This window comes from Staurois parvus, unplaced genomic scaffold (assembly GCF_062004578.1).
Source record: "Staurois parvus isolate SC_StPar_1 unplaced genomic scaffold, SC_StPar_1.0 ptg000048l, whole genome shotgun sequence".
NCBI classification, from domain to species: domain Eukaryota; kingdom Metazoa; phylum Chordata; class Amphibia; order Anura; family Ranidae; genus Staurois; species Staurois parvus.
The window spans coordinates 17,791,649-17,816,815 of record NW_028317844.1 but is presented as its reverse complement, the minus strand read 5'-3'; the positions used below and the strand labels follow the sequence as shown (position 1 = coordinate 17,816,815).

General features: G+C 37.8%; 1 protein-coding gene across 1 annotated transcript in view; it reads right to left on the bottom strand.

Moving 5' to 3' along the window:
- Nucleotides 1–219: 219 nt before the first annotated feature.
- Nucleotides 220–25,167, bottom strand: part of GPR63 (G protein-coupled receptor 63) — an 89,251-nt gene continuing 64,303 nt past the window's right edge. The window contains exon 2 of the mRNA XM_089665315.1: nt 220–14,143. Within this exon, the coding sequence (XP_089521441.1) occupies nt 12,749–14,011 (1,263 nt within the window). The 5' untranslated portion in view covers nt 14,012–14,143 and the 3' untranslated portion in view covers nt 220–12,748. The remainder of the gene's footprint in view (nt 14,144–25,167) is intronic.

The following is a 25,167-nucleotide window of genomic DNA, read 5'->3' as shown; positions in this document are numbered from 1 at the left end:
GAAACACTCTCAAGCGCAATTTAATATATAAAAACCCAACATATGAGTAGTGAATTAGAAAGACGTCATCTGGGCCTGGTCCCACCCTTTCCCTACACATGGAAAAATCTTTGCTATGCTTTGATACTTTGTATAAGAGTAAAAATACAAAAAAACAAATGTAATAGCATTATTCTTGAAAGGCTATGTGCGCTATCAAATAAAAAAGACGCAATACAATTTAATTTTACAAATGTGATTTTTTTTTAATACAGAAAACTGAAGAGCTTAAACATGCAACATTCACATGAAAAATCAACCTAAGAATTCTTGACAGCAGTTTAATTTTGCTCATTTTATACATGAGCACTAAAAGATTATACTGAAATAACAAAAGAACCCAGTCATTCCATAACTCGCACTCAAGATGTATAATAAATAACAAGCATAAGGTAACACGGTGAATCCCTTTTATGTACAATAAAATATAGGCTGTAAACAACAATTGTAATTATAAAAAGAAAATATCTTCCCAGCAATTTACATTTGAAGTAAAATACAATATATAATTCAAATAAAATTGAATTTCACATTGTTCAGTTGACAAGTTAAAAGGCAAGTCAACCCACGGCTGATATTTCAGTTAGAGTTGATGCTTGCAGAGTGATTCACCCTTCTACTTACATTTTCAGTGACTACAGCAGCAACACTTCTGTGTCTCTAGCTCGGCTCACATGCTGCTTTCATTAGGAAGGATCTTTCTCCCTCCATCCATTGTTTTATCCATTTATGTTATATTCAAGAAAGTTTGAGGTTTAAGTAATAACCTTTATTGGCCAACTTAAAATGTATTTCCACTTGTACAGTCAAATGTGAGAAAATTCCACTATGTTTTTTATGTGTTCCCATTCACATAGCATGCATAAAGAATATTTATGTTTTACATGTTTCTCAGGAGGTGGTGTCATGGCTGACTGCAGAGATATTTGAACAATGTCAGAGTGAGTCTGTCCCAAGTCTGCCCTCATTAAAACATACAATGCAACAAACCTAGCCTCTAAACCTTTAACCCTTTGTTAGGGCAGACACATCTACTTATGATTGATAGAGAAGATCTGCCTACACAGAACTGACAGGATAATTGTGGTTGTCCAGCAAAGAGAATTATGTAGGATATTTTGTTTGTTAGATGGTCCAGAACATAGCACTTCAAATATTTATGTTATGCTATGTGAACAGGGATAGGAACAAACATAAAGTAGGACTACAAAAGTGAAAATACAGGTAAGATTTTTAAAGATGCAAACTTTGGGGACTTGTTGGGTCCTATCTTCAGATTTTACATTGGTCCCATCTTCAGCTTTCAGATCAATTGGGCCTCGAAAGCTTGCATCTTTAATAACTTAAATGGTAAAAACTTAAAGGGTATCACTTAAACACCAAACTTTAAATCGATGGCTAACATAGTACAAAATTCTACTACTATTACATTGTAGGTATGAGAAAAAGTGAGATGCCATTGCTTGGCTTCATAGTGGCTTTGAAGAAGAGGCATTTAGAAAGTGCAGCTTTCATACATCTGGTCACTACAGAGATATAAGGAGATATTTGGCTATTTAGCCCACATGAATCTATCAAACACTAGGGAGTTTTTGTATGAAATGTGTTAATTTTTTTGTCAACTCTACATAGCTGAAATGACAGATATAAGCTGACTAGTTGGTCATATATTTTTTGGAATGCTTCTCGTGTATAACCCCCTTATAGGCCTACTTACAAAAAGAAAATTAAGCAAGGATTCTAAATGGATACTATGAGCCCATTCACCACCTGATACTTAGTTTTGGGAAGGGGGGAAGGATTTCGAATACATTTTTTAAAGTGTTTTTCTTTAGTAGGAAAGCAGGAAGCAAGATACATTTTTGACAGGGTGAAGAATGTATTTTAATTCATGGCAGGCCAATACACAAAAACCTGATTGCTTACTCTTCCTCTACAATAAATGTAGTGCTATTTATGAATATACATCTCTGGCTGTTTGTTACTGGCCACAAAATATGAGACATTGTAGAACATCATTGAACACAGTCTTTGTTGGATCTCTACTTCTTCTGAAACACTTGCATTACCATTAAATACCAATATAATCTCTGGGTTATTGCATATATATATATATATATATATATATATATATATCTCATTTTTTAATTATTTTATTTACTATATGTAATAAGTGATAATTACTTGATTTTCTAAAGTAGTGCATGTTCAAGTGAGCAGTGACAGTACTGAATGTCAGTTTTTGGTTTTCAAAAATATCCCCTGATATATGCAATATTTGTAAACTAATTTCCTAAATCATTGATTTCCAGGTCTATGGTTTTACAAATTTTGTTAAAACCTAATTTTAAAATGAAGCTCATCAACATTTATGAAACTAATATAACATGCTCAAAAATAGTTGCTACTGTTGGCCTGCACCTATTACTTAGTTCTTCTGAACACCCATGGAGCTTTTGGCATCCAAACAGCAACTTTAACTCCCATTCAGAGATTTAACAACCTGCAAGTCCAAACCCACAGAACAATATGTGTATTGATATAGGCTAGCAAGGTGCTTGTATTGCATTGTTGCATGTTGGGAGGTGGCAGATTCTCAAAGTTTAGGTCATTTTTGCATTTTGCAGTCCCAGCTTTGTTAAGTTACATTCATACCTTTAACTTCATGGGATTTTGTAAACAGGTTTTAGTCTTAAAACAAATGCAGTATGTTTTCAGGTTCCTCTGAGATGTTCTAACACACGGATGTCAAACTGGCGGATCTCCAGCTGTTGTCAAACTACAACTCCCATGAGGCATTGCAAGACTGACAGTTACAAGCACGACTTCCCAAAGGCAGAGGCCTGATGGGACTTGTAGTTTTGAAACAGGTGGAGGGCCGCCAGTTTGACACCCCTGTACTAACGTATGTTTAAGTTGCTTTGATTTGCCTTTCAGTGGCTTAAGGCTAAGTTGACCCTTTACATAAACTGGCCCATGCAGACAAGGGGCCCATATAGGCATTTTCTGTCACCCATAAAACCTAGCCATAATACTCCAAATGTGTAAATTTCCACATACTAGCTTAATTCTAGGACATGGCAGACGGTTGCTCATCCTCACCATCCCAGGAGTGAGCACACTTACTGATTCAAAAGCTGTGCATGCTTGCTGCACTCACCCATTGCTGGGATAGAGGGAGAGAAAAAAAACACGTATTCCTGTGATGATGGGAGCAAGTATTCAACATCTTTCGTGTCTTGGAAATAAACGTAGAACACAGGAGAATGTAAACATTGGAAGTATTTCAGACAGGCTTCAAGGGTGAAAGAAAATGCCTAAAACACAGCACACACCTTAAATGCAGTCATAGCACACTGCTTACAGTCACATAGATATCAAATTAATCTTCTGAAAATGGCAAAGTTATCATGCAGTTAATGGAACTAAACCACTCAGGTACAAATGAGCCCTAAAAAAATAGATTTCAATTCATTAGTCATACACATACCCTTTTATTTATTTATTATGTACCTCCTTTTTTAAATACACATTTTGTCTTGGATTTAAGAGTTTGATTAGTAAAAAAAATATGCCATAAGAGAATTTAAGATTCCATTCATATATAGGTGTTTTAGTGTGTGTTAACACATGTGCAGATGTACACCATTGTTTTTAATTTTGTCTTGGTTTTAAGACTTTGATTAGTAAAAAAAAATGCCATGAAATAAGAGAATTTAAGATTCCATTCATATATAGGTGTTTTAGTGCGTGTTAGCACATGTGCCGATGCACACCATTGCTTTTAATTTTGTCTTGGTTTGTCTTGGTTTTAAGACTTTGATTAGTAAAAAATAAAGCCATAAAATAAGAGAATTTAACATTCCATTCATACATAGGTGTTTTAGTGTGAGTTAACATGTGCAGATGTACACCAATGCGTGTTAACACATGTGCAGATGTACACCATTGTTTTTAATTTTGTCTTGGTTTTAAGACTTTGATTAGTAAAACAATATGCCATAAAATAAGAGAATTTAAGATTCCATTCATACATAGGTGTTTTAGTGCATGTTAACACATCTGCAGATGTACACCATTGTTTTTAATTATGCTAATTCACATATAGGCACCCTGTTGACATGCAGTGACTGTAAAAAGGTCACTTTACGGATAGGAATTGCAAGGCATGTCAATGCATCATGAAGGACATCCAAAACTCACCTCAAAAACGAGCTGCAACACAAGAACAAAAGTGTGAATCTCAGCTTCCAGTAAATCAGTATTTTGTTGTTGCCACAAAATGTTCAGTGACCATTTCTTCAAGTCTATGGGACATTTTTGTTGAGCATATGAACTGCTTAAGGCCTTTCAGCATATGTATTTGTACTGGAATACATTAAATGGCTTTTCAGAAGTCACCATGCAAAGGATTGATTATGGAATGCACTGAAGGAATATACAACCCTGAAAAGTCATATGATTTCACGTGATTGAATTGAAATGCCTAAAAACAGCAACTTTGAATGACCACAAAGTATGGGCTTAAATTGCTGATGTAAGGTGAAGTAAAACCTGTGATAAACAGGATATCATAAGGAGTTCTTCATGCCCATGACATATCTGCTGTTTACAGCTTTTCTAGCCAATCATGTTATATTAGTTGTTTTAGGCTATTCTAGCCATTCGTGTGAAAGAACCATTTCACTTAAAAAGCAAGCTACGTTTTTGTAAAAGCACTACCTATACCACTTACAAGTATGTGTATATATTTATATAAAGTTCTCATATATATATATTTATAAAAAGTGAGATATTTGGTATTATATTTACATTTGCTATGAAGAGCAGCCTACTGTTCTAAATTATCAGCCATTTTCAGCTAAAGAAGGCTCATACTGTACAAGGCTGTATAAAGTGTCTTTCAATGGAATTACTAGAGAGAAGAAGTCAGCTACATGTAGGAAACTTTTTTCCCCACAAATGGCAGTATTTATGTGCAGGTAATTGCCATTTTATTTTTAAAAAAAATCAAGTTAAAATGTAGGATACTGGCTATGCAAATCTTGAAGTTTGCCAGTAGGGCTTCACCATCTTAAAGATTCAAGTTATGGCACTTAAATCCCCATATAAACATAGTACAATTTCAGGCTCATTTTAATCACACCCTACTTTGATAGCTAAAATCCTGAGTAAAGTGGCTTCAGGTTTTACAAGTCAATAAAAACGTACACTGATCTAACAGAGTGAACTGTGCAAGTAAGCAACATTATATGCCAGAACACAATCATTTATAGTTCACAGAAGAATGTTACCATTAAATTCCAGTGACACTGGAAGATAAATCTTATGTAAAGGAGAAAATGTTAAAAAAAAGAAAAATCACAGGGCACCATATCATAAAAAATGTACAAAACAAAAAAAGAAAAAAATCACAGGGCACCATATCATAAAAAATGTAATAAAAAAACAAAAATCACAGGGCACCATATCATAAAGGAGTTGTGCTTAACAAGGAGTAAAACAGACCTGTAGGAAAAAGGCTTGTGTACATACGGACTAACTCAGCAGCCAACTTTAGTTATGTCATTGGCATTTAAAGGGTTTATAAAGTATTCTTACCCAATTCACATCAGTCACTTAACTCAACATGATATTTATGTATTTTCATTACCAAAGAAAAAAAAATGTAAAACTCCTTAATCTGACATTAAACAAGCTTCCTGGGTTTTACATTGTAGAAATCAGATTTAATACTATTTCTAACATGCTTTATGTTAATGCTTTAGTAAATAAAACTATAATCAGGGCACACATATGTAATAGACCATTTATCTCCTTTCATATTTTAAAGGGACCCTCTCAGACATGCACTGACTCCTATCCAGCTCAGGAAAGGCATATTGGGGTTCACAAGGCAGAACTTTGAAAAACTGTGATAGATTCCCTTTACCTATATGGCCTTTAGCCACACCAGATAGCACTCAAAACCAGTAGTGACAATATTAAAGTGTATTTAAAGGCAATTATAAAATACAAATAATAGAGTGGGGAAGGCTTACACCCCCTTTTTTCTGTGTCCCATTGAGGAGATTCAGCTCTCCAATAGTCCTAGTGACCTAGCCATTGAAATAAAAGGTGAGAATCTGATTTTAGAGTTGTCACCATAGCACCTATTCATATAACAACTCTTGGAGATAGGATTTCTGTTCAGTTTAGAAAGATTTCCTCTCTTTTCCTGCCACTCTTCCAGGACAGAAAATGAAGGGAAATCTCCACAGCAGGACAGAGAAAAAAAGTACCCAATGTGGGTTTTAACCCTCTCCCTTACTTTCTAAAACTAAACGAACAAAAAAAAAAAAGAAAAAGAAAGTTAAGTACACTTTAAACAATTAAATACCATTGTATAAAATTAGAAAACTTGCTTGTTTTACGTGTACGAAAGACATTACATAACATTTATGGCACCTCCAAGTAAGCATCCTGAAAGATAACCAAAAACTAAGCATTGTTTTTATTTTGTTAGGCAAATTTTTAGCTGTGGCTGATATGATCACAAAAAGCCATGTGATCTAAAAATAATCCAATCAGCATGAATAAACAGACAGTGATCCTGATGGTATGAGTGACAGGATTATTCTAGGCCTAATAATAAAATAATAATAATAGGCCTAGACATTCCAGAGATGTGAATGGAACATAGTTTTGCTATGATGTCAGTGATACACAAAACCCCATAAAGCATTCTTCATGATATTCAGATTTCTTTTTGTGCCACATCAGGTATAATTGAGATTCCAAATGATTGCAGTTTGATCCTGCAAACCTACCAACTGATCACCTGAAGGTAAATATTGCTACCTGCACTCTATCATGCTGTTGTTCGCTATGGACACCACGGACCAACCCATTCATAAAAACTGGCTATTGTGTAATGAATGGAGCCTCACATTAAGCACAAAAAGCTGTGTGATTGGAGAAGAAACGGTCATGTGACTTTGACAGGCCCAGAGTTCAGACGTCAGTTGAGCACATTTTTTTCTTAAGCAGTATGGTCAGGGTACTGACATACCACAACATTATAACTGAACTCTTTGGTTCACATGACAAAACAACAAGTGATATACTGATATAAAAAAACAAAATTTTTGTTGATCGTCAAATTTTTCAATTTTTACATCATTAGTGTGCCAGCTGGGATACACGATTTTCATGCAGCAATGAAAGTTCCTGATACAACAAGCTGTTTTATTATTGTTATTTTTTTTGTAGAAAAACTAAACAATGGATGGCACAATTATATAAGCCATTTCCATTCTTTGATCGACAGAACTTTCAGTTTTCAACTCGTCTATGGCCTACCTAACTCCGGCCACTGCAATCCTAAATTCAGTTTTATTGCTTCATTGACATTTAGTTCTATTTAGAAAACTAGAATGGAGTCTGCTATACAAAATTAATTTTTTTTCAGCTATCAATCCCATTCTGTTTAATTTGTCAACTGCATGTTATTTTACCAAACTGTATTAAAGGAATAAAGAATTTAATTTCTGCTCATAGTGTTCCTATACAGTTGTGTTCAAAATAATAGCAGTCAGACATCACTAACCTGATCAATCACTGTTTTTGGTAGAAATGATATTTCTACATGGCAAATAAATTTACTAGCAGGTTTAGTAGAGTAATAGAAATCCAACAGACCCAACAGTCATGACATGCATGCTGCTCATTCTGTGTAATTGAATCACTAATTGAAAGGAGCATGTTCAAAATAATAGCAGTATGGAGTTCTATTAGTGAGGTCATTCATTCTTTGAAAAACAGGTGGCAATTATTGCCCTTATTTAAGGAAGGCAGCAAATGTTGTACATGCTGGTTACAGTGCATTTCACTCTGAAATTCTGAGGAAAATGGGTTGTTCCAGACATTGTTCAGAAGAACAGCGTACCTTGATTAAAAAGTTGATTGGAGAGGGGAAAACATATAAAGAAGTGCAGAAAATGATAGGCTGCTCAGCTAAAATGATCGCAAATGCTTTAAAATGGCAACCAAAACCTGAAAGACGTGGAAGAAAGCAAAAAACTACCATTCGAATGGATAGAAGAATAGCCAAAATGGCAAGGACTCAGTCAACAATCAGCTCCAGGAAGATCAAAGAAGGTCTAAAGTTTCCTGTGAGTACTGTTACAATTAGAAGACGCCTATGTGAAGCCAAGCTATCTGCAAGAAGCCCCCGCAAAGTCCCACTGTTGAAAAAAAGACATGTGCTGAAGAGGATACAATTTGCCAAAGAGCACACTGACTGGCCTAAAGAGAAATGACGCAACATTTTGTGGACTGATGAAAGTAAGATTGTTCTTTTTGGGTCTAGTGGCCGGAGACAGTTTGTCAGACGACCCCCAAACACTGAATTCAAGCCATAGTACTCTGTGAAGACAGTGAAGCATGGTTGCGCAAGCATCATGATATGGGGATGTTTCTCATACTACGGTGTTGGGCCTATTTATCACATACCAGGGATCATGGATCAGTTTGAATACATCAGAATACTTGAAGAGGTCATACTGCCTTATGCTGAAGAGGAAATGCCCTTGAAATGGGTGTTCCAACAAGACAACGACCCCAAACACACCAGTAAACGTGCAACATCTTGGTTCCAGACCAACAAGATTGACGTCATGGAGTGGCCAGTCCAATCCCCGGATCTTAATCCAATAGAAAACTTGTGGGGTGACATCAAAAGTGCAGTTTCTGAGGCAAAACCAAGAAATAGAGAACTGTGGAATGTAGTCCAATCATCCTGGGCTGGAATACCTGTTCACAGGTACCAGAAGTTGGGTGACTCCATGCAACACAGATGTACAGCAGTTCTCAGAAACAGTGCTTATACAACTAAATATTAATTAAGAGATTCAAAGGAAAGCAAAATCTTCAAACATTTTTTAGTTTATATAGTGAATGTTTGAGTTTGTAAAGAAGAATACAAAACGCTGCTATTTTTTTGAACAGTCTAATATTCACTTTTCTTCCATTTTTTGTAGAGGAACAACACAAATTTGATATATTTTTCTTCATGTTTTGATTTGGAATAGAATGTGCAGTATTCCCAATGCATTTGTGTGTATGGAAATAAAAGCTATTAGAATAATTTTGAGCTTTATTCACTTTTTCAACACACTGCTATTATTTTGAACACAACTGTACGTAAGTGCAGCCTATGCAACAGATGCAAGTTGTTTTTGGTGGTGCAGCAAAATGCTTGTGTTGTGTTTGCTACTTGTATCTCTTTGTATACATCAAGCAGACCCTTCAAACTGAAAGACAAATAGAAACGCAGTGTCTATAAAATGTGTAAGTTACAGTTCAAATCATTGAGCCAGAATTTTGTTGCAAATATATGGCATACAGACAACCATTATTGGGAGAATCTTAAATTGCGTATGAAAAACCCTCAAGTAAAATGGAATAGAAAGCAAGCTAAATGTAAAAGACATGTCAAAGTCACATGTGATCACATTAGCCATTGACACAAATATTGCAATGCTTACTATAAATAAACCTAAAAGTACTTTTGGTTTCCCATTAATGACCCAGGTTCTGTGCAGAAAAAATGCTGTCAGCAGATCTTAACTTGCCTTGCATCCATGAAAAAAAAATTAATGTGATGGGATGTTCTTATGGATTGTGCACTGGTCATGGCATCTTTTCGCTCTAAGCCACAGATGTTCTCATCCATTTTCTTTTGGAGACTGGATGCTGATGATTACATTGAACAAGGTATTTAATGGCTGATTACACATCAATGCATGTGCATTAATGCAATTCTTTACTACTACTATGCAATAAAGAGCAGTGCACGCTAAATTTACTTTTTCTTTTTTAAATATAGGGCATTGCATTACATTTGTGTACTGGAGTGCTGCACAATGCAAATATATGCTGCAATGACAAGGTAAATTGTGGTGCCATTCATGCTTGGTTTCCAGGAGTTACAACACAATATAGTGTGAATGTCCCTTAAAGGGGCTGTAAGCCCTTCCATACACCTAGTGAAGTGACTGGCCTAAGGTGACACACAGGGATTAAACAAATCCTCCTATATAATTGTGCTGGTTTACCTGAAGCCAACTGTCCTGTAAAGCCTTCTACAACACAAAGATGAAAGGATTTTTCTCAGCACCAGAAAGCAGGGGCCAGGAATCTGACATCACAAACAATGCAGAGCTAGAGCACAGAGCTGAGTGTATCTGAGAGCTGACTGGAGGAAAGTCAAACACCCACTTCTTCACAGGTTCAGAGAAACATAGAGATGAGGGTATGAATAATCTGCTATGTGCTGGGCAGGGGGGGGGAGGGTAGTCTCCCATTGGGTTGAAGCGTTTGCCTAATCTTTTAAGAGTGAGTCATGCAGATAACAGAGAGGAGAAATCAGAAAAGAACCAGAGGAGGCGCTTTGGATTCAGATTAGTACACACTATAGTGAGATGGGATCTGTTCATTTTTCATGTCTGAGGTTTACAACCAATTTAATATTCCAGAACAGCAAGCTTTACATGGATATACTCTTGGAATAATGCCATCTACAGTTATTTATGGGTTTCAATGCCTAAATGTTTATAATAATGGATTTTTTGGACAATGAAAATAGCTAAATAGTATATAGAGTGCAATAAGCCATACAAATTCAGTCTGAAAAGATTTGTTTGAATTTACATTTGCCGTGAATAAAGTGACAGTAAACTACATTTTTTTATATCTATCATTCTAAAATATTAAGTATACCAGTATACTATGGCTCTGTTTTTTTGTTTTGGTTAAAAAGTCTATTCCATTGTTTTTAGACTTGCATCTGAGAGATGAAACAAAGTGGGAGACAGAAAGTACATTGTACTTATATTTAAACATATTGCAATCATTCTATTTTATAAAAATGTTAAGTTTATTGTCACTTTAAGGTAAAGAAAAGAGGGGATTTTTTCAGTAAATTGTTAGGCATATGCAATATAAATCTGCTGCTCCACTAAAATTATTACATAGACAAGCACATTACAGCAGCTTCTAAATTACCTTGTCCATTTGAGAATAGCAGTATAATCCACTCAATCAGATTTTACATTCTGTACTAAAGACAATTTTGATGTAATTTGCACTTAAAATATAACACACAATCATATTTGGAAATATATTTTCAGTCTGTGAGGCCCTGATTAGAAGATTATTTAGCCATAAAATATAGGCCTTTAATTACTTTTAAGTAAATATTTCTTGTACTAAAATATTGTACCTTTATTATTATTTTCCATAACCACTAAGAGCTAATCTGTAACAAACTCAGATAAAGTGCACATAGTCTTTCATCATTCTACGGGAGGGGCAAGAAAGTGATTTGATGTTCAACACTGTGAAGCATTCAAAATTCCTTTGGTGCTTGTAGACAGATATTTGCCTTGGGCTGTCTCCACCAGCTTAGTTGTGATTCAGATTTTTATAGTTAATTAAAATCTGATTCCTGATTCTAAATGCTCCTTGTGCTTGAGTGGGAACACATTTTTAAAAATTAGTATAGAAAGATGGAAACCAACCTAGTGGCCTAGTGTAGTCTATTTCCCATGAAGCTGAGCATTGGGGACTTTCAATCTTGTCAGCAAAGAAGGAAGACATTATTAAGATAGTCTTTAGAATGTGAATACAGGCCTCAGGCAGATAACATCAGAGGTTACAAAGGGTGCCCAGAAAGTCCACTATAAACTTGAATTGTATTTGCTGCTCCAGTTTTTGCAATGTCTAGACAATTGCAAAGGAAAAGAAAAATATTTTTCTTTGAACAGGCTTTCTTGAAAATGTGGAATGTGAGCAAGATAAAGGTGAAATTACTATAGGATGGGCGAGGAGGCAGCAGAGATAAAGTGACAGTGAAAAAGAAAGGGAGAGGAAGCAGCAGAGATCTGTAATAATAATAATAATGGAAAATGGAGGAGGAGACAGAGATAAAAGGAAACTAGGATAGAACAGGATGGGGACAAGAGGTTGCTGGGATCAAGGATACTGTAGTAGGGTGTAGATAGAAGCATGGATACTGCAGTTAAATGGGAAAGAAGGCAGCCATATAAAACAAGTGAAAATTCACTAAGTCAGACCACCCTGTAATGACAGTACTTTATTACTAGGTCCTAAAAGGGTGGGCCCATCCACAGCTGACCTGTTTGGAGGAAAAATCCTTTAAGTTCCTCTGAAGAGTAACAGGAAACAGTAGAGCTAAGCTGATATGGGCAACCTAGGTCAAATACCCGCACTTTCATGCATCTCAAGTCCCTATAACAGCAAAGAAATTAAAAGCGACAAATCATCAAGTACACTACCAATATTGAAATTGGTTTCCAAAAATAATTCTAAACTCTTGCAAAAAATTCTAGCTACAGAATATTTTTGGTTCACTTCTAATAGCAAAAGCAGCAACATTTGTTTCAGGAAAAAAATAAAACGAGACATCCACTGATTGTAGCAGCATACAAGATGCCTGCAATAACACACACTGCAGGCCTGGTAAGCATTAACCTGACAAAAAGTACTTATCAAATATGGATTTACAATAAATCCTAGGAGGTAACATGTTTTACTTTTACATTGCTTCCTGGCAAAGAACAGATCACTTTCTGCACAGGGGGAAATCATTTAAAACACATAACAAATAGGTCATGGCAGTCACTAAAAATACATTTCATAATAGGCTTTACACAACTGATCTATGTTCCCCACACACATAGATGGCACTAGGCCGGATTCGTCTTCTAGTGTGACCAGGTAACTGGGGTAAAAACTTGAAGTATTTCGGCATTAGATCCAAACAAGCGTCCCGGAATTTCTTTATCCTCCAGTAGTAGATTATTGGGTTTAGTGCAGACTTGAGGTAGCATAGCCAAAGGAGCCAAGTGCTTATCTCAAAAAAATTGTTCTTGCTGTAGAAGTCACTGTTGAATGTAGCAACTAGGCTGTAAGTGGTGAATGGTGCCCAGCAGACTATAAAGACAATGAATAAAATTAAAATAGTGGTGAAGGCACGAGTTTTAAAGCTGATGTCTATATTCATTTGAAAAGGCCTTTGAAGGCTCATTAGGCCTAGTTTGCTTGCCTGGCTGAGGCATATGCTATCCGGATGGCTATGTATACGGACTGCATTGTGGCGCACAGTGTTCAGTATGCCCATAAAAGCATAAAGCATCACCATAAAAGGAATAAAAAAGAAAATAAGAACTATCAGTATTACATAAGCTTTATAACCAGCATTGGTGGTGTAGCCGAAAACACACTGTGGAGCTCTAGAGGGTACCTGTAATTGTGGGTTGCCAACAGCCAGAGGAAAAGCCACACAAAACGAAGTTGCCCATGAAATAACTATGAGAATCTTTGCCCGATATGGGTTCAGCTTGTCCTGTTTCTGAACAATGATTAGAAATCTGTCAATGCTTATTATAAGCAGGATAGCAACACCTTCTATTACAAACAACCAAAAGAACATGGCTGATACTCTGCAGAATACTTCTCCAAAAATCCACTCTGTAACAATGATAGTTATCAATGCGAAGGGCATATTCAGAATAGAAAGCAGCAAGTCAGCAAATGCCAGGCTTGCAAGTAGAATATTAATTGCTGATCGCATGGCAGCTTTTTGGTAGACCATGAGACAGACCACAAAATTTCCTAGGAATGACAGCAAAAGTATAATAATCATTACCGAAGAAAGAATTATTTGAAGGGGTAAATTTAAGGTCTCTAAATGATCTTTTGTTGACTGTGTAGCAGTAGAAGCTGTAGTGTTCAATGGTAAAGTACCAGCTGTGGTCATGGCAACTGGTACGTATTTTGGTGGTAGATCCAAGCTGCCACGAAATGAAGACTGAGGTGTTGTTATGTTTGTATAGCCATTTTCATAGATGACATGTGTACTGTAGGATGTTACGGGATGAGCCGGTGTAAGCATTGCTGAGAACACCATACTTGTATATGCCAAGTTTTTCAAAGCACTTCAGCAAGTCTGGGAAGTTGTTGTGCTCCATGATTCCTGTTGTGATGGCAGATGTGATATGAACATGTGTCTGTAGTCCATTCCAAAAATGTCTTCATAGAACTAAAAAGAGAAAGAAAACATTGATTAAAACTGAATATATTTAAACTATAGACTGTACTTACACCATAAATACCAGTATTTAAATACAATCACTTTGATGAATAAACTGCATATTTCAAATATTAGCTGCATTAAATATGTGGTTCAAAACATTTTTTCATTGAAAAGGGATCATGAAACCTGGTCCAAAAGCCAATCATAGTCAACAAAACCAACCAATTTCATGTTTAAACCATACATTTTCAAGCAAAAAATTTCAGAAATGATCCAAGCCATGATTGAATGATTGCTTTATGTGCAGATTTCTATGCAAAAAGTTGTATATTGTTCTCAAATAAGCACTGAAAATCAGGATATATGGCAGCTGGACTAGACTAATAGGTTACCAAAACTGAAAAATCTGGCTGCTAAGTGCTCTCTGCATGTTACAATGCCTCTATTCTACCAGGTTGAACAACATTTTTAAAAGCCATAAAATCCATGCCCAAAGAGGCAACACACAACATTGTTTTTATTTTGCAAATATAAAATTTGTGCACTAAAAATGCAGTCAATTCAAGAACTATATTAACATAGCAAGGAACCAAGCGATATTCCCAAAATCAATACCATCAAACATTTTCTTGTCCTGCATTGAACTTCTCTGTGCAGTGGGGCAACATCCCTCACATTGATATTCCATGCTGAAAAGTGATTATTTATTTATTTCAGGTACTTATATAGCACTGTCAATTTATGCAGCGCTTTACAGATATTCTACATTCACATCGATCCCTAACCCTCAAGGGGTGCACAATCTAAGGTCCCCAACTCACATTCATGCATACACATACTAGGGCCAATTTAGACATGAGCCAATTCATCTACCGGCATGTCTTTGGAGTGTGGGAGAAAACCCACGCAGGCACAGGGAGAACATGCAAACTCCAGGCAGGTGGTGCCATGGTTGGGATTTGAACCAACAACCCTATTACTGCCAGCATAAATGCTAACCATTTAGCCACTGTGCTGCCCATTAAAGTACAATGGTCAATAAAATAGTTTTGGTTTTATAAAATTAGGAGCCCATGTCTATCCAATAAACATGACAACAACCTGAATATGTGAGTAAAGGACCCACAAAAAAGAAGACCCAACAGAGAAACAATCTGTGGCTTAAAAGATGTGTTTTATTGAAAAATATCAAAATGTAAATACAATTAACCCTCCACCCTGCACAGTATAAAACCCAAATGACAACGTTGTCATAACATAAAAACACCCGCCCGGGCACACAGGCACACTGACCACTCACCAGAAAAGGCACCAATAAGCATATCTGTTCTAGAATTAAAAAGTTAATTCAATTTTTTTAATTAGTTCAATGTAATTTCTAGCAGAACAGAGGGTCAGGTAGCAGGACTGCAATAGAAAATGACTGTGTGATGCAGACTCCTCACTCTCTGCCTCTCCAAGCGCAATCAAACTTTCAAAGGTAGGTTTAAAATTGATTGTTGGCTGTGGAAAATGTCTTGCTGGCTTGCAAGAAAGCAGCAAGGTGATGTGTGACAGACCAAACCATGACAGGGGCTTTTGGAAGGTACTAGGGGCTAACCTTCTGTCCACTGATTATGGCCCATGGAGAGAGCAGATCATTCTCTAATGATGGACAACAACGTGATGAATGCTGAGAGCGAGGCTTAGATTAGTTAGCTGCATAAAGACAATAAATCTTCCCTGCTGGAACGGATGGAAAGATGTAATATTAATCTTGTACAGATTAATGGTCAGAGGAAATATGGTGGTCCTCATGCGGACTGGGTTGGAGAAGCTTCTCTATTTGGGACAGAAATATTTATCAACAATCTCCTTCAAGAAATCTATGGAAATAAACTAATTCCACTTTTTAGACTGTTAGAATTTTGTATGGGTTTTGTCTTCTGATGGAAAGATTATACAAGGTTTAAGGGGTGGGTTTGTTGCTGATCTGTCTGCGGTGGGCTACCTGATTAATGAAAGCATTTTCTGAGTATCTGGCTGTTGTATAGCTTACTGTCAATTAGATCACTGTTAGCTGTACTGTTTTGATCAAGCTCTTACCTAATCAGTGTGGGATATTTATCCCAAAATGTAACATTTGTTTTATTGTTCATGAGGGGATTGGCCCCATATCTGGATTGTATAAAAACCTGTGTTTTCTGTTCAATAAAGAGTTCCTGTTTGGCATCTAAGCTAGTCTCGTCTAGTCTTGGGTGTAATTCCCAGCTATAATACCTTGGTCCTGTGTCCCAGTGGCGAGGAAGTGGTTCTCTGACGGGATCACCCAATCGGGGTGATAGGCGTTCTGTCACACGGGGGGTTCTGCTATCATCAGCAGAAACATTCCAAAATCACCTAAATTACATTGCAAAGTGAGGTGGAGAAACATCTGCATGAAAACTAAATTGCTCAGCAGGTAGACCATGTTTGTTGTATTCATCCTAATGAGGGGAAGAAATGGAGTTCAGTTACTTCTTTGCTGACCATAATAAGCACTATTGCTTAGAAGCAAGTTTTCAGAACTCAACTTTAGTTTGGACCAAATTTTCAATGCACTCAAATTGACTTGTTTAGTACACTAAAAGCAAATCAACACAATGCATGGCAAAGGCAACATTAAAATCCTAAATGAATTATCAAGTGAATCTGCCAAGTTAAAAAAATCTTTCAAAAATACATCCCCACAGTGTTTGCATCTGGCGACTGACCATGGAATTCTGGGAGGTGGTTTAATGCTCCACCCAAAAAGCACTGACGCACTGGGTATTTGTGAGAGCTCTAAATTGGAGGAGGTGGAGCGCAGGGAGCATAACTTTGTTGGGAATGCGGCAAGAAGTGTCATTTTGCCCTGAACTGAATGAGACAGTCTCTTGACCAGGGATTTTTGCTATTCAGCACTGCACTATTTTAACCAGCCAATGGTTTAGTCATGCAAAGCTGTACCCAAATAAGTTTTTATAATTTTTTTTCACACAAATAGAGCTTTTTTTCATCACAGGGTTATTTGTTATTATATAAATGAAGAAAATAAAATCTTGAAAAAAAACCCCAAATATTTTCTACTTTCTGTTATAAATTTCTTCATAAATTTAGAGCAAAATGTATTCCGCTACACGTCTTTGGTAAAAAAAAAAAAAAAAAAAAAAAGAATCCCAATGAGTGTACATCAATTGGTATGTGTGAAAGTTATAGTGTCTAAAAACTATAGTATATATACTGGAATTTAAGCAGTTATTATGCTATTCTGGTAATGGCAGTGATCAGTAACTTAAACTGGGACTGTAATAGTGTGGAAGGTAATCTGGCACTAACTGATGCTGCCTGGGAAGTACACTAACGGATGTTGACATCAATAGTGACACTAATACAGTGATCAGATATAATACTGTACATTGTCACTTTACTGACATTGGCTGGGAAGTGGTTAACATCTAGGGGCAATCAAAGGATTATTGATCGGACGTGACTCTTTAACCACTTGCCGCTCAGGCTATGGTCAAATCGCGGCTGGGCGAACACTTCGTCCCTCCGGGGGGACACCATATGGCCTCCTTCCCGGAACGCGCTTTGCACGTGCCCGCAGTGCCGCGCTATGGCTAGATCTGTCACCGGCCGTGTACCTCGGACACGGCTGATGACAGATCTGTGTACCGGCCCCATTGCCAGTACCATGTGACCTGCTGTGACCAATCATAGCAGGTCGCATGACAGTTGTATACAATGGATGGCTTCCTTTCATGCCATCCATTGTATACAAGTATGTCTAGCTGTGAATGGTCGCAGCAATCACATGCACAGGCTTGGCCAATCACAGCCCATCTGTGTCATGTGATTAGTTGTGGCCAAACAGAGCTAATCACAACAAAAAAGACCTGAATGAATCGATTTCATTCAGTTAAATGCTTGGTTATAGCAAAGAAATTCTTTGCTATAATCAAATTGGGGAAGTGATCAGTATTCATTTATTTTTTTTCCGCAAAGTAGTACAATGTTACTATGGTAACATTATACTACTTTGGTCATAGTGCAATATGAAAAAAAATCTTAAAAAACGAGAAAAAATGTAATAATAAAAAAATAAATAAAAAAAGTAAAAAAAATTGAACCACATCCAATCTGCATGATATGTGAAATAACATTGCTTCCTATGGTGCCTGTTCACATACACTATATTACCAAAAGTATTGGGACACCCCTCCAAATCATTGGATTCAGGTGTTCCAATCACCTCCATGGCCACAGGTGTATAAAAGCAAACACCCAAGGCATGTAGATTGCTTCTACAAACATTTGTGAAAGAATGAGTCGCTCTCAGGAGCTCAGTGAATTCAAGCGTGGTACCGTGATAGGTTGCCACTTGTGCAATAAGTCCATTCGCAAAATTTCCTCGCTACTAAATATTCCACCGTCAACTGTTAGTGTAAACAACTGGGAACAACAGCAACTCAGCCATTGTCAGCCCTCAAGCCCTCAGCCAAAGTATTGGGGCAAAGTAAAATGACAGAGCGGGATCAGAACATGCTGAACTGCACAGTACGCAGAAGTTGCCAACTGACTGCAGAGTCAATAGCTAAAAGACATCCAAACTTCATGTAGCCTTCAGATTAGCACAACAGTTTGTAGAGAGCTTCATGGATTTGGTTTCCATGGCTGAGCAGCTACATCCAAGCTTTACATCTCCAAGTTCAATGTAAAGCGTTGGAGCAGTGGAGACGTGTTCTCTAGAGTGACGAATCACGCTTCTCTGTCTAGCAATCTGATGGATGTATCTGGGTTTGGCAGTTTCCAAGAGAACGGCACTTGCCTGACTGCACTGTGTAAAGTGTAAAGTTTGGTGGAGGGCAGATTATGGTGTGGGGTTGCTTTTCAGGGGTTGAGCTTGGCCCCTTCGCTCAAGTGAAGGGAACTCTTAAAGCATTAGCATACCAAGACATTTTGGACAATTTCATGCTCCCAACTTTGTGGGAACAGTTTGGGGATGGCCCCTTCCTGTTCCAACATGACTGCGTACCAGTGCACAAAGCAAGGTCCATAAAGACATAGATGAGCGAGTTTGGGGTAGAGGAACTTGACTGGCCTGAAACAGAGTCCTGACTTCAACCCGATAAAACACCTTTGGAGGTGAATTAAAGCGGAGACTGTGAACCAGGTCTTTTCATCCGACATCAGTGCCTGACCTCACAAAATGCGCTTCTGAGAGGATGCTCAAACATTCCCATAGACACACTCCTAAACCTTGTGGACAGCCTTTCCAGAAGAGCTGAAGCTGTTATAGCTGCAAAGGGTGGGCCAACTCAATATTGAACCCTATGAATTAACACTGGGATGCCATTAGATTTCATGTGTGTTTAAAGGCAGACGTACAGATTCAGTGCTGTTTAAAAAAAAAAAGAGTCATGTACGAATTCTGAGCGGTGCAGATTACAAGCTATTGAATTCTATTGAAACAATTTCTAAACCTGACATGGGTGAATAGGATAAAATCTTGAGCTGATCCTGTCCTGAACCTGATGTAACCCTGACCTGAACCAGTGAACAGTTACTGTGTCAATTAGCTGCGAAACCTGAGCTTCAATCCACACTGCACATGTGTGAATCAGCACTTACACACAGTTTTTGAAGGAACTCAGCAGGTAAGTTGATCCAAACATCTTGGAGAACTAACCACAGTTGTGGGTGTAGGCTAGCTCAAATCCTTCCATCTCTTCATGAAATCCAGACTCTGTGATGTTAAGATCAGGGCTCTGTGGAGGCAAATCATCACTTTTAGGCATTTCTTAATGAAATTGGCTTTATGTTTGAGGTCATTGTCCTGCTGCAGCCGATAACACTCGGTCCAGAGCACATACTGCCATTTTTCTGCACCCCAGTTCCTATGTTTTCATGTATAGTTGAGTTGCTTAGCCTTATTTTCACATCCAAGGTATGTCTTTTTGGCTGCAATTCTTCCATGATGGGTGTACCTGGGTCCCACTGGTTTCCGTCACTTCAGTGTTGATGACACTGCAGGACATCTTCCTATGTCAAGGGAAGTAAGCATGATGTGTCTTTCACCTGCTGCATTAAGTTTTCTTGGCCGACCACTGTGTCTACAGTATTCAGCGTTGCCTGTTTCTTTGTGCTCCTTCAAAAGAGCTTGAACAGCACATCTTGAAACCCCAATCTGCTTTGAAATCTTTGTCTGGAAGAGAACTTGCTGATGCAGTATAACAGTCTTGCTATGTGTGTGACCTGTGACTTGAAATGGTCTTCCACAACCTTAATAGCAGAGTTTGGTCCTGCACACCCAGTTTTTAGCATTCTACACAGCTGTTTCAGTATCAGTTAATGACTGTGTTTCAACCTACATATGAAATTGATGATCATTAGCACCTGCTTGTTATAATTGATTAGTCATACACCTGACTCTAATCCTACAAAATCCTGGACTTTGTGCAAGTGTACAAAGTGTGCAAGTGTAAGAACTGATGCTGGTTTGAAGCCAAGGGTAGTCACACCAAATATTGATTTGATTTAGATTTTTCTTCTGTTCACTCACCTTCTATTTTGTAAATTCATTTTTTTTTCTCATTTTGTCTCTCACAGTTGAGGTCTAGCTATGATGCAAATTACAGGTCTCTCTCATCTTTTTAAGTGGGAGAACTTGCACAATTGGTGGCTGACTAAATACTTTTTTGCCCCACTATATATACACACAGTTGTGTTCAAAATAATAGCAGTGTGTTGAAAAAAGTGAATAAAGCTCAAAAACCTTCTAATAGCTTTCCATACACACAAATGCATTGGGAACACTACACATTATATTCCAAAGGAAAACAAAGAAAAATATATCAAATTTGTGTTGTTCCCCAAAAAAAATTGAAGAAAAGTGAATATTAGACTTTTCAAAAAAATAGCAGTGTTTGTATTCTTCTTTACAAACTCAAACATTCACTATATAAACTGAAAAATGTTTGAAGATTTTGCTTTCCTTTGAATCACTTAATTAATATTTAGTTGTATAAGCACTGTTTCTGAGAACTGCTGTACATCTGTGTTGCATGGAGTCAACCAATTTCTGGCACCTGTGAACAGGTATTCCAGCCCAGGATGATTGGACTACATTCCACAGTTCTTCTCTATTTCTTGGTTTTGCCTCAGAAACTGCATTTTTGATGTCACCCCACAAGTTTTCTATTGGATTAAGATCCGGGGATTGGGCTGGCCACTCCATAACGTCAATCTTGTTGGTCTGGAACCAAGATGTTGCACGTTTACTGGTGTGTTTGGGGTCGTTGTCTTGTTGGAACACCCATTTCAAGGGCATTTCCTCTACAGCATAAGGCAGCATGACCTCTTCAAGTATTCTGATGTATTCTAACTGATCCATGATCCCTGGTATGCGATAAATAGGCCCAACACCGTAGTATGAGAAACATCCCCATATCATGATGCTTGCGCAACCATGCTTCACTGTCTTCACAGTGTACTGTGGCTTGAATTCAGTGTTTGGGGGTCGTCTGACAAACTGTCTCCGGCCACTAGACCCAAAAAGAACAATCTTACTTTCATCAGTCCACAAAATGTTGCGCCATTTCTATTTAGGCTAGTCAATGTGCTCTTTGGAAAATTCTAACCTCTTCAGCACGTCTTTTTTTCAACAGTGGGACTTTGCGGGGGCTTCTTGCAGATAGCTTGGCTTCACATAGGCGTCTTCTAATTGTAACAGTACTCACAGGTAACTTTAGACCTTCTTTGATCTTCCTGGAGCTGATTGTTGGCTGAGTCCTTGCCATTTTGGCTATTCTTCTATCCATTCGAATGGTAGTTTTTCGCTTTCTTCCACGTCTTTCAGATTTTGGTTGCCATTTTAAAGCATTTGCGATCATTTTAGCTGAGCAGCCTATCATTTTCTGCACTTCTTTATATGTTTTCCCCTCTCCAATCAACATTTTAATCAAGGTACGCTGTTCTTCTGAACAATGTCTGGAACGACCCATTTTCCTCAGAATTTCAGAGAGAAATGCACTGTAACCAGCATGTACAACATTTGCTGCCTTCCTTCCTTAAATAAGGGCAATAATTGCCACCTGTTTATCAAAGAATGAATGACCTCACTAATAGAACTCCACACTGCTATTATTTTGAACATGCCCCCTTCAATGAGTGATTCAATGACACAGAATCAGCAGCATGCATGTCATGACTGTTGGGTCTGTTGGATTTCTATTACTCTACTACACCTGCTAGTAAATTATTTGCCATGTAGAAATATCATTTACACCAAAAACAGTGATTGATCAGGTTAGATGTCTGACTGCTATTATTTTGAACACGACTGTATATACATATATATATATATATATATATATATATATGAAATATTTTGACAGTGGGATGCCCTATTACAGTGTGAGAAGGGTCAGGTTGGACCCAGCGTTGTCATGCATACTGGTTATGGAGCTCCTGGAACATGTTTGGTACAGACGAACCTGTATCAGTCTGCTGTTTCTCAGAACAAGTTGTCCTGCAGCTGCATTCATTACAGACAGGGTGCTTACCATGATCAGCTTTATTTCAAAAGAAATACAACTACTGCTGTAATTGGTTATAAAGTGTTGACTGGAGTTTGGCTTCAATTTGTTAGTGTATTTTAATCTTCTAGAACATCGAACATTCCCCTCCCAACTGACTGACAACACTGCTGTTCAGAGCTGATTCACACATGCGGTGCAGATTGAAGCTCAGGTTTCACAGCTAATTGATATGGTAGTTGTTCACAGGTTCACATCATGTTCAGGACAGGATTAGCTCAGGACCCTATTTTGTTCATGCATATGCAGTTTAGAAGTCAATAGCCTGTAATCCGTACCTGAACCGGACCGCTCAGAAATCGGACACAACTCTTTTTAAAACCGCACTGAATCCGCACTGCCAGCGCACGGGACATATGTGAAGAGGCACCATAGGAAACAATGTTTTTTTTTACATGTCATGCGGATTGGATGCGGTTCAAGCCACATACAATCCGCATATATGTGAATGGGCACTCAAAGGTGTTTCTGTTGCTCCCTCAATCTATAATGTAGGTACTCTAATAGTGGAGTTATGTTACTAGCCAGATCAAGTGAAATAGGTGTTTCAATAACATCTGAGGATTGGGGTTTATTGTTTAAGAGAAATTAAAAAGAAAATGTACTAATTACAGCTAAAATTACTATTTTGTAAAATGAATAAGCCGGTGTAATTAAGAGTACAAATTAAACATAGGTTATATTATATACATCTCTCCTGTCTAGAAGGGGTTAAGCTTTGGAGAGTTCTTTGAAATGACAGAGATACCTCAGCTGGGGCCTCATTTATGACCCAGCTGTCTCCATAGCAACCATATAATCTATCTAGTAAGAGTATCCTAAATTCCAGTCCATTTCCATCTGCAAAAGATACCCAATAGAAAAAAAAAAGAAAATCAAAAGATTAAAAAATAGCATTTGTACATTTTTTGAAGTCAAAAGCTGCAGAAACCATTCTGCTGATGAATGCGGATAAGTGAACACTAAGGGCAAGAGAGATAAACATTTTACAAAGGCAACTGTGAACATTGCAATATGGTCAATTAATCAAGATAACTCTAGCAGCACAAGTATAGCTCAAACTAACATAAAATAGCACGCGTGGAGACTAATGATAAAATCCCACTGAAACATAATATAAAATAGCATGCGTGGAGAATAACAATAAATACACTCAACTGAAACATGTCACCAAAACTATTTTTAAACTGTGCTATGTACAATTGCATGTACTCTTTCTTTACATTAAAGCGGTTCTAATGGATTTTTTTTTACCCTAATGTATTCTTTGCATTAAGATAAAAACCTTTCATAAATTGCTCCTACCCCGCCCTCCCTTAAACACTTACCTGAGCCCGCTCTGAATCCAGTGTTGTGACTGTCTGCAGAAGCTCTTCTCCCCTCGCTTTCTTCCCACAGAGAATAGGAAGCAGAGGGAGCCATTGGCTGTTGCTGCTGTCAGTCAAATCCTCTGAGAAGCCAGCTGGGGGTGGGGCTGAGCCGTGCTGTGAGTGTCTAAAGATGCACACAGCCCAGCTTGTGGTTGAGCCCGCACACCTGCCCCCATAGCAGGTGGGTTGCTATGGGGGCAAATTGGGAAGAGGAGGAGCAGAAGCACCAACGGGAGACATCTGAAGAAGAGGTTTGGGGCCGCTCTGTGCAAAACTATTGCAGAGAACAGGTAAGTATGATATGTTTGTTATTTGAAAAAAAAAAAAATAACCTTTACAATCACTTTAAAATTCCATATTACTGTGTACGACTGCTAAACAACAAATTGAAGGTAGGTAGGCAGACAGCCTACAGAAGGTGACACTAGAGTCTCTTCCTGTGTTACATTAACAGAAGCTCTGTTTTTAGTTACAAGTTTTGAAGCAATTTTTGGTGATTTAACAAAATGAAAATATGCACACAATACAGTCTAGATCAGCAAGACTGGCGGATCATGACCCAAGCATTGTCTAAATGTTCAAGGAATGTTATTATTTTATATAATGCCTATAAGGTCCTTTATAGATGGTATTACACGCCTGCCCGTCTGGCTCGTTTTATCCCCGCATACTCCCTGACTTGCATTTGGGGTTGTCAACAAATAGGCACCATGGCCCATATTTGGTGGACTTGCCTCAAGGTTTGCAGACTGTGGATTAGGGTTTATGCCCTTCTCCGCACTATGTTTCACACAAACATTAGGCGCAACCCATATGAGGTGCTATTATTTAAACCATTAGTGGGCCTACTTCGTCCTGAGCGGCAGCTGGCATCTCATCTATTCATGGCTACCAAACTAATAACCGTGAGGGCTTGGAAGACCCCCCTCCTCAGCTTCGAAGCAGTCAAAAATCAGATGAATTTTATAATGGTTAATGAGAAACTGACGGCTATACTGTTTGATACCCACACAAAGTTTCTGCAGACCTGGTGTCCCTGGCTTGATATAGCCCAACCGCCGAG